The sequence below is a fragment of the Impatiens glandulifera genome, unplaced genomic scaffold (genome assembly GCF_907164915.1).
Source record: "Impatiens glandulifera unplaced genomic scaffold, dImpGla2.1, whole genome shotgun sequence".
Classification (NCBI taxonomy): domain Eukaryota; kingdom Viridiplantae; phylum Streptophyta; class Magnoliopsida; order Ericales; family Balsaminaceae; genus Impatiens; species Impatiens glandulifera.
The window spans coordinates 47050-57439 of record NW_025919130.1 but is presented as its reverse complement, the minus strand read 5'-3'; the positions used below and the strand labels follow the sequence as shown (position 1 = coordinate 57439).

The window sequence follows — 10390 nt, the reverse complement described above, 5'->3', positions numbered from 1 at the left end:
AAGGAAAATGACATAAAATGAATATAAACTACCATCGAGCTCGTCTTCCTTTTGTCACTTATCTTCGTTCTCTTCTTTTGAGCTTGCTCTACCTCTTTTCGGGAGTCTCCCAAGTAATCGATCCTCTTTGTGGGCATACTCACTACCTTTGCCTTACTCCATTTATCCGAGTGAGCAACTTACATCTCTTAGTTGAATATATTATTATTGCCAAGACATTCCTTTTAAATAAGGCATTGTATCTTGACCAAATTGCCTAAATAGAGGCAAAGTGTAATAAGTTATGGTGGACTCAAACCCGAACAACATGATCATAACTTTCTATCTATCATGTGAGACATCTCCAATATCTGATAATAAGACATAAGATCTCGAATAATGATATCATCATTGATTATAGATTTCGGGTTTACCATGTTCAGCCTATCTCTTAGAGTCACACTTGTGATAAGTCATCTCTAATACTTTGGTTGATGGATTTCTGTCAGATTGAGCAAAAAATAAATGGGCTAAGTGGATCGTGATCGTCATGAGGTTAAACTTCTCGAACTTATGTATGACTCTGTTTTTGACCACCAATGCATGCCACTTCTTAAAGTCGATGATACTTCTCTTGACTAAGTTATCTAATGTGGTATTTGTATAACCAAAGTCTTCTTGAATAACCTTTCTCAAAGACATAGTCTCGAATAGTGGCTTAAGGTATAGGAGGCTCTTACTCTTTATCATGAGAATATCCCGAAACTCCTCCAAAGTGGGACACATTTTCCTTACACTGTTGTGAAAATTTATCGTCGTGGTATTTTATCTTTTGTACATATAATTCATGAGCCTCTCACTGACCTTGGCGTCTATGAAGAAGAGGGTCTTATCTAGTTCGAAGATCCCAAAGTTAATAGGACACCCGTCATAGTGTGCAATCCAAATAGATAACGGGAAGAAGACCAATTTTATCATCAAATCACAATGAAATATTCACGTATATCACCAAACAAACTTTTGTTCATCATACCACTACAGTTGAGCTTAATGTTCATCTATGTTATTAGTTAACAAAAATATCCTAGCATGTTAAGTTCTATATTAAATAAGATGACATGTATGATTGACATGACACTTTTTAAAATTAATATATATTATTCATTTATTTTTATTAACAATTCTAAATAATAAATCCAAACCACCTTTACATTTTCCTTCTTCTTCATAAGTTAAATTACAACATAGCTTATAGTGAATTTATACCACTTTTCACTTAAGACTTTATATAAAACTAGGAAGATCTATGTACGATACACACGGATAAAAATATATTATTTCATTGTCCTGCGTTTATCAAATTTGATATTGAATTTAAAATATAAAATGTTATTAGCCTATTTGGTTAAAATGTTGTATTTATTTTGTTAGGTTGTGAGTTCGAAACATACCTATAACATTTTTAATTTTAATTTTAACCGTTTTAAGTTTATGGGAGAGTTAACCTAGAATCCGACCCAAATATCCATTAATTTACTTTTTATATATATATCCAAATTAACCACAGTTCTCGATAGTTAGTTAAAAATATTCCGCGTTCATCAATTTTGGTGTTGAATTTAAAATATAATATGTTATTAACCTAGTTGGTTAAAAAGTTGTACTTGTTAGATTGCGAGTTCGAAACATACCTATAGTATTTTTAATTTTATTTTTAACCGTTTTAAGTTTATAGACGGGTCAATCTAGAATTCGACCAAAGTATCCATTTACTCTAACATATATCCAAATTAACCACAGATCTCAACCCAAAAATCCGGACACTAAGCATCATTATATATATATATATATTAAAATCTATTAAGAATTCTCTATCTTGAGACAAATAATCTATTGAGAATATTTATCTATCTACTTTTTTGTTATTTTATTTATCCAAACAATTATCTTTTATATATTTATTTTACAAGAAAATATAAAAATAATATTTTTGTTATCTAAACACTGGTTATACACTTTAATTTTATAATATATTTTTATTTGAAATGATTGATTTTATTTTAGTTGGTTTCAAAAGAAAACTTTAAAATGATTTAAGATCGTTTTTAATCAATAAATTGAACAATCAAACAGATATAAAATTGGACGAACTAAAATATAAAATTTTAAATTTGTATTCATAATTTAAATTACAACATAACTTAGGGCCTTATATAAAATTTCAACATTTTTTGAAAATACTCTATCTTAAGACAAACAATCTAATCTATTGATCTTGAGACAAACAATCTATTGAACATCTATCTATCTACTTATTGTTATTTTATTTATCCAAACAATTATTTTTTATATATATATTTTAAAAGAAAATATAAAAAATAATATTTTTGCTATGTAAACACTGGTTATACACTTTACCAACAAAGATACACTGAACTGTCTCAAACTGGGACTTCAACTTGGATTCTTATGATATCCATTTTTTTTTTGGTTCATTTTAAAATATCCATGGTTGATTGCAACAAAACTTCTATCAAACAGCTCAAAATTTGAGAATTTAACTGGAAATAATTTGAATAGTTCAGGGATTATAGAAATAATACATTTATAATGGGATTTGTTATGTTAAACTGAAATAATTGTAATGGTAACATATCTATCTAATAGAGATCTCATTCAAAAGAAATAAATAAAATATGAGGTTTTCTTTAGTATATTATATGGATAATTCTAAATGCAATAGACTATGATTGAAAAGTGTTTGCTCTTGAATTTAAGGTATTCAATTGCATGTGTAACAATGATCATTAATACTATCTCACTAAAATCTACTTAGATAACCAATTTCTAAATAAGCCTAGAAAAAAACATTGCAACATAATTCTTGTTTAGAAGGTAAATATGTTGATCAACATTAACATTAAAAAGAAATTAAACATTATGCTCAGACAACCATTGGTTTGTCTTCAAATCATGGAATGAGTCACAAAATCAGAAACTCTAGTTCACAAAAGCATCTGACATTCTAAAAAGAAAAAAAAAATGTTTTTACAAGGTGGATTCCTTAAAAGAGATTCAAAATATGGTCAAAATGTTAAAATGAAGTCAGAATTGCAGAATTAATAACATCAAGACCAAAAGGTCATTCAGTCCCGAAAGATGGTGTTATTTTAACTGATATCCTCACAGACAAACAAATCCAACCATTTAAAATGAAAAATTAAGAATAATCAAACTTCCTATCAATGTTGAGATATATTTATGATGTGCGGTTAAAATATTGATAATATTATAATAATTTTATCAAAATTATATTCAAAATATATATAATAACATGATAAGAGATCCCATTGAGACGGAAGAGAAATGATAGATTTCAAAGGAGTAGCCTCAAAATTTGCAGAATAAATAACATCAAGGACAATGTGCCATTCAGTCATGAATTTGTTATTTAACCTGAAAAGATAATAAAATCAAATAGAATGATATAAAATCAATGAAATGTATTTCTCATGGCAAATCCCAAAAGGTAATGGCAGAAACTGCTACTCAAGGCAATAGGATATGAGATCGCACACCATCTGAAGAACAGGAAAGTCCCATCTCCTAAGAGAGAAAATCTCAACCATTCATTGATCAGAAAAGGAGGCTCAATCTTTGACGACTATGAATGGAATTTGCAAAGACTAAATAATTTGCTCCATTAGAATAGTTGTCAGATTAAAATAACACATTCAGATCAATAAAAAGTATAAAAGGGGCCTCAATGTGTGTAACATTCAGATCATTGAAAAAAATCTCACTGAAATCCGCTAAGATAATGTGATTTTTCATCATAAGCCCAAAAATGAAATTATGAATGGGTTCTTGTTCAATATGTTGAATGTCAATGAACAAAAACAATAAAAATAAATTGTGTACTCAGACAGCCAAGGGTTTGTCTTCAATAATGGGATAAAACCCAAGATCAGAAACTCTAGTCCACATAAGTCTCATCACTGCACACAAAACAATTTAACAATCTAACATCAAGTAGAATAAAACATTTGCATTATAAGGAGAAATCAACATTTATGTGGCGTTTCCAGGATTAAGTAACACAGAGTAAAAGTTAGTAATCAGGATATAACCACAATATTCATATTGCGTCCGTGCCATTAAACTAAAAGGAACATATTAATCCCCAGTATTGGTAAAGGACGTATGAAACTAAAAACATTGTGAATGATCCAATGTATAACATAAACTTGGTCTCATACTTGAATAGAACAAACATCTTTACCACCATGATTATGATGAGAAATAATGATCAACTACGATTTCAAATAAACTATGTGCTCAGACAGCCAAGGGTTTGTCTTCAATAATGGGATAAATCCCAAGATCAGAAACTCTAGTCCACAAAAGTCTCATCACCGCAACAATTTCAGAATACAAGATTGCATGATCAATTAAACAAAGTGCAAGTCAATTAGGATATACAACAATATTCATATTAAAAAAATGAGTGAATTAATTATATTAAAAAAAATGGAGAAATAACCAATGAGGATGTGTGTGTATGTATACTCAGTGGAAGGAGAAGTCGTTTATTAAGGGACTCACGGAGAGACACAAAAGTGTCCCTAATTCCACTGCCCTAATCACCAATTTGGTGTTTAGTCTCATCATTGCATAGAATAACCCCACATCTCTAAGAGAAAATTCAATTGTTAAGAACAACAAGGGCTTCAGTGTGTGTAACAATCAGATCATTGAAAAATTCTCACTGAAATCCGCTAAGATATATGAATTTTTCATCGTAAGCCCAGAATAAGAATAAAAAAGATACAAGAATTTCTTAATTCAGAGAAAAGCATCTATTGGAATCCCAGATCAGAAACTCTAGTCCATATAAAATACTCATCACTGCACACATCAAATTCACAATAAAAAAAACCATGAAAGAAAAGATTAACATATGAGCAAGAACCTATCGCCGAAGAGGATGTTGTTAAAACATAGGAATCGTCTCTTCAACGGAGAGAAGAAAAGATGATATTGAAATGCAAAGGGCTTGGGAGGAATAAATAGGACACTATTCCGTAACTAGGGTTTCCATTTTCCAGCCATTATTTTTAGTAAGTTTAAATGAAACTAGTAATTATATTTTATTTGTATTTTAGTCGTGACTCACTGATACTTTCTCTCCTCGAATACAGATAATTTTAATAACTATTTTATATAATGAATATTAATTTAATAATTTTCATAAATAATTATTAATACTAAGTAATTTACAACATTTTAAACATAATAATATAATAACTTAATAATTAATAAAAATAAATTACCATTATCTCATTTTAAATGATTAATTATTTTGCTTAGTATTCAAAAAAATAATCAAATAAAATAAAGGTTTCTTATAATTAATTTTAAAATAAAAAATGATATATATATATAAATATATATTAATTTTGAAAAAGATTTTTTTTGTAAGTATATATAAAAAAAAGTGATATTTTAAATTATGTATATAAATTTTTTTAAAAAAAAAAAACTCTCTTGATTAAACTCAAAAATAAAATAAAAAAAATGAGATAATTATGAAAACATTATTGTAAAAATTTGTAACATTAATTAGCAAATATTTTTTAAACCAATCAAGTAGATATTTATTATATTATATTATATTATATTATATTATATTATAATATAATAATTTAAATATATATTAAAATAAAAATAATAAAATTTATAAAAATAATAATTTAAATATAAAAATAATAATTTAAAATTAAAATTAAATTTATATAATAAACTAAATTAATTTTGAATATTTAGTATGTGAAAGTGATTTCATCTGTAGATTATATTGTGAAATCACTACACAAGGGAAATTTGACGCAATGACCCGAAGATTGGGTATTTGACCGGGTGGTCACACGATAAATTCAATTGATTTCGTGGTTTTTTTTTTTCTTTGGACGAAATTACCCTTTTCGCGTCACATGAAGGGACTTCGTATTTTGCAAAGTGGAAATGTGTAAAAAGTCTTGTTAGGATCTAGGTCGCCGCTAGAGGACCGGGGGTTGGACCGGTTAGCGGTTCTTACTCGTAGGGTGGTGGTTAATCCGATTAGAGATTAACACCGGAGTTTCAATACTACACAACCTGTCACAAATCCTTGAACTAGGTTCAAGCGCGGAAGAGATTTGCTTTCAGGTTGAAGCGACACACTTGTATGATAGGCAGAATCGGTTTCGGATGATGGAGATTTGAAGGATAGTGGGTCGGTTTAGGTGATCTGGAAATTCGGTATGGTTAGTATAGAGTCGGTTTAGAGCGGTGTGGTTAAGTTAGTCGGTTAGATAATGAAGCCGGCAGAAAGTAAATAACAAGACAGATTTTATGGATGTTCGGAGATAAAACTCCTACGTCACCCCTTCCTCTCGAAACCGCGAGAAGGATATTCACTAAGGAATACAAGTACAATCCGATCGAGACTTATTTCCGGCTCGATAATACTCTTACAATTCACACCGAAATTGTAATACACACTTTGAATTTAGCACTTAGGCTTTCTTAGAATAACACAGTTTTATCACTTGTAGTAAATGCTCTCAACGCTTCACTTGTCTCACTAAGTGTCTCTTGATGTACCACATTTACTCTTCTTCAACTGCCTCATTTATAGGTGAAATATGCCAACGGTCATATTTCACTTCCTTGAATCTGATTGGTTGAGCAGAGGTGCAGTGATTCAGTGTTTCAGACCTGCGGTCGTTTCCTCAGACCTGATGGTCAAGCTCAGACCTGACATTATGTCTCAGACCTGGCGGTCTGTTCTTCCGGTTTGTAAGACAAACCTGCTGGGTTTGTCTTTTACTCAATGTAGGCACTGTCTGTTGGACAGTTGTCTGTACTTGGAAGATTTCCTTTCTGGCTTATCCTGAAGTAGAAAGATCCGGTAGTACTGTTTTCTGCAGCCTGCAGGCTTTCCTCAGACTTGCATGGATATGGAAGTATTCAGTCTGTTCCTTCGGTATCATTCTCAACAGATACCCAAATTGTCTTCTTGTACTGGTCGGCCGCTTGACTTAACCGAGTGACTTTTGGTATGAGTGATGTAACCGGACTTCTTCCGGTTATTTCTTGTCTTGATGATCGGTTGTTTGATGATTCCGGTTTTGAGCTTTGGCCGATCCTCTTTGTGCGGTCACGTTCCGAATACTCTTGATCGGTTTGGTAGCTTGACCGGTTAGGTTTCTTTAGTCGGTTCTCTTGTTCATCCGGTCCGGTTCCTTGTTCCTGCATGGAAAGTTTATTTAAGTTAGGTTTATTTGAACCGGTCTTATTTTATCTAAAGAGACAAAATATATATAAAAGTACTAAGGCAATAAGAGGAAAGGTAGTCCCTAATCAGAGTCCGTGAGTTCATATATGCTCTTCTTCTTTGGTTGCTGTCTACCGGTCGGTTCGGAAGATCGTCGTCTTGTAGACCGAGACCGTAGTTGTGCTTCGACTTCATCTTCGATTTGGTCGTCCTGCTCCGATGTACTTGGGATGACTGGTTCAGAGACCTCTCTGAGCAGCTCTGCAATCTGAACCTTCTTAAGAGCCTCCTTTTTAGTAGCTTCCCTCTTCCGCTTTTTCGGCGCTGAGGCGGAGGCGGCCGCCTTCTTCTTCTTCTCGTTTTCCTTTGCATAGCCTTCCAGCCTCCGTGCCTCCCTTTCCAACCGTTCAGCATCCTCTGCTGCTAGAGTGGCTACTTTATCAGCAAACCCTGGGAACAGGGCCTCTCCTCTTTGAATTCGCGCGGCTTCCACTTCCGCTTCAGTCAGCTGAGATGAGCGCGGAGCCTCTTTATCTTTTCCTGCTTCGGCATCCAGCGCATCCTGGACCCTCTTAGCTATTTGAGCATCAGCCGCTACAGCTGCGGCGTCCGCGTCCATCTTAGCCCTTAGAATTTCGGCCATTTGTTCGGAAAGCGCCTTTACTTCGGCCACGAGACCCCCATTTATCTTTTCGAGTTCGGAGACCCGGGTAAGTGTCGTGCCGATCAGATCCCCACTCATCGTATTCAGCCGTTGATCAGTATCCCTTTCAAGCCGGTCGAGGTCTTTCTTTAACTCGGAGGTCACATCCTCCAGAATTGTGGTTCGCTGAACACATTTGTCTTGCTGAACCGCCACGTCCCACAGACCTTTGCCGAGGTCTGAGCACCGTTCTTGATGGCTTTCCAATAGATTCTTTGTGGCGTCGGTGAATTTTAGGGCCGAATCAACTATCCTGCCGAATCTAACTTTGAACGGCTGAACCGTGGTCTCGTCGAACTCTTTAATGCGGTCCTCAACCCATTCTTTAGTAACGTCTGAAACGAGAACCTCCGGCGGAGGTGGAGGTGATCGCTCGGTGAGATTTGGATCGGCTCTTTCACTGGACTCTATCGGTGCAGCATTTTCTTTTGGAAGTTCTATTGGTGCCGTATCCTCCCTTGGAGGTGTTGGACAGTCGACCGGAAACCTTTCGATCACGGGAGTGTTATAGACCGGTACTTTCATTCGGCTGCATATGGCTTCCAGCCGCTCGACTTCTTGAATTAGTTCTCCTTTGGCTTTTTCAAGCCTTGCTAACACCCGCGGCGCTAGGGTGCCTACCGATTCCATCTTGTTGAGCTCTTCCTTAATTTTCCGGATTTTTGTCTTTAGTTTCCGAAGTTGAGTTTTCGGTAACAAGAGACAAGTTCGGTGTTGTACCTCCTGAAGTGTGTTGGAATTCGTAACGTTCATCATCAGGTCCTCCACTTCCTCCAGTCTGCGTATGCATTGCTCATCTGTGTGGCCCGGTAGGATTTGTCTATACGGTGTATCAAACCGGTGCTCGTGCCACTCCAGGTATAGTTCTTCAACCGACTCGGCTTTTCTTCTGATGCTTTGAAGGAGGTTCCCAGTTATCCTATCGGCTTCTGCTTCTTCGGCCTCCTCCCTCTCTGTGTTGTCGCCTTCATCATCGGTTTCTTTATCAACCTCTTCTCCACCCTCGGTGGTTTCAGTGTTGGTGTTTGGTGCGGCATCCTTAGGACTCTGGGCCGAGCCGTCTTCATTGAGGACCGTTCTATCATCCTCCGTCTTTTTGGTGTCTGTTCTCTCAGAGGCCCACTCCTCATCTTCTGTGTGCTGAGATGGTTCTGAGAAAGTTATCTTTTCTTTGCCTTTCCCATCGGCCTTTGCTTTGGTTGAGGCGACTTTCTTGGCGGTTTTCTTCTTTCGGCCACCTTCGGAACTAGGGGCCGGTTGTGTTCTTTCAAGGAATTGCCTTGATCTGATGAGGCAGCGTTCTACTACCGCAATGCCGGGACCGACGTCGAGATTTAGATGGAGGAAGATCTTTCCGAGGGGCACGGCGTATCCCCACGACCGGTTTGAATCCGGTTTCACCATGTCCATTAGGTTACTGAACACCGATCTTGCCCAGTTGACCTCTTTTCCCTCCATTAGACCGATCAACATCTTGATTTTGTCTTTGGTGAGGTTGCTGAAGTTTCATCCCCTTGCCAGAATCGCCCTTGCGAAGATGTCACATACCGGGATTAACTCCGGCCTCAACATTTGTTTACTCCCGGATGTTTTGATCGGCTCATTGGTTGCCGATAGAATGTAGCAAGCCGCCTCAAAGGTGTCCTGCTCTATTTCTGCTGTTGCTTCCTGGCCGGTCGTTAGAAGATGCAAGCTCTCGGCCACCAATGTTTCGGTGAGCTCTATTTGTGAACCGCATACAGTCGCGGTGATCTTGTCGTAGGCGACGTTTGCGGTGTTGAAGAACTCTTCGACCGCATCTTTGTATATAATATGGGGACCGCCGAGGAAGTATTCCAGACCGGTTTTGATTAGCCGGTCAGTAACTTCCTTCGCCTCGGGTGTACCATTCAACCGGATTTCCTCGAAATCCACCTGAGAGTAGAGTCTGAACAAAGCCGAATCACGCCCCATGTTTAAGAATTAGAGAATGTGAGGAAGAGAACCGCTTCAAAAGAGTTAGAGAGCTTAGAGAGAGAAAGTAGATTCGCGTGAGAATGAAGTAAAATGACCGAAAGCCCCTTTTATAGGTGCGGTTTGAAGACCCAACCGTCCCATCAATAAAAGGCGGGAATTTTCCCTCCAAAATGAAATGAGCGCCAAACCGAGGGCGGGAGATAATGGGCGCCAAACAAAGGGCGGTAAACATGGGGGCGGCAATTTTCGGCGGGAAATTTCCCTCCAAAATCCTTTGCTTATGTCATTGATGACGCACTCTTTTTCTGGAAACCGATTGATGATACGGTTTCGAAGTCTAACCGGTTAGAGTGTTAACAGATTATTTTAAGCAGAGTTTATGTGACCGAATAATAACGCGGTTATAGTTTGAAGATGTTAACCGGTTACTTAGA

At 36.1% G+C, this 10390-nt stretch overlaps 1 protein-coding gene, 1 long non-coding RNA gene, 6 other non-coding genes and 1 pseudogene across 8 annotated transcripts; all 9 read right to left on the bottom strand.

The window, feature by feature from the left end:
* Positions 1-3081: 3081 nt before the first annotated feature.
* On the bottom strand, positions 3082-3172 carry LOC124917484. The gene has a single exon (XR_007097140.1). It is a non-coding gene; the product is annotated as a small nucleolar RNA SNORD96 family (small nucleolar RNA).
* A 414-nt stretch (positions 3173-3586) lies between these two features.
* LOC124917483 lies at positions 3587-5003 on the bottom strand. The gene is made up of 2 exons (XR_007097139.1): positions 4952-5003; positions 3587-3977 (listed from the first exon to the last, which is right to left on the bottom strand). It is a non-coding gene; the product is annotated as an uncharacterized LOC124917483 (long non-coding RNA).
* LOC124917490 lies at positions 3738-3822 on the bottom strand. Its single transcript, XR_007097144.1, has one exon. It is a non-coding gene; the product is annotated as a small nucleolar RNA R11/Z151 (small nucleolar RNA).
* On the bottom strand, positions 3893-3987 carry LOC124917487 (annotated as a pseudogene).
* Positions 4047-4173, bottom strand: LOC124917486. Its single transcript, XR_007097142.1, has one exon. It is a non-coding gene; the product is annotated as a small nucleolar RNA snoR80 (small nucleolar RNA).
* Positions 4309-4404, bottom strand: LOC124917488. Its single transcript, XR_007097143.1, has one exon. It is a non-coding gene; the product is annotated as a small nucleolar RNA Z157/R69/R10 (small nucleolar RNA).
* Positions 4544-4656, bottom strand: LOC124917485. The gene has a single exon (XR_007097141.1). It is a non-coding gene; the product is annotated as a small nucleolar RNA Z152/R70/R12 (small nucleolar RNA).
* LOC124917491 lies at positions 4705-4788 on the bottom strand. Its single transcript, XR_007097145.1, has one exon. It is a non-coding gene; the product is annotated as a small nucleolar RNA R11/Z151 (small nucleolar RNA).
* A 2376-nt stretch (positions 5004-7379) lies between the features above and the next one.
* LOC124917481 lies at positions 7380-9953 on the bottom strand. The gene is made up of 3 exons (XM_047457902.1): positions 9887-9953; positions 7962-9238; positions 7380-7859 (listed from the first exon to the last, which is right to left on the bottom strand). The coding sequence occupies exons 1-3, from the start codon at positions 9951-9953 to the stop codon at positions 7380-7382; spliced, it is 1824 nt and encodes a 607-aa protein (XP_047313858.1).
* Positions 9954-10390: the final 437 nt, after the last annotated feature.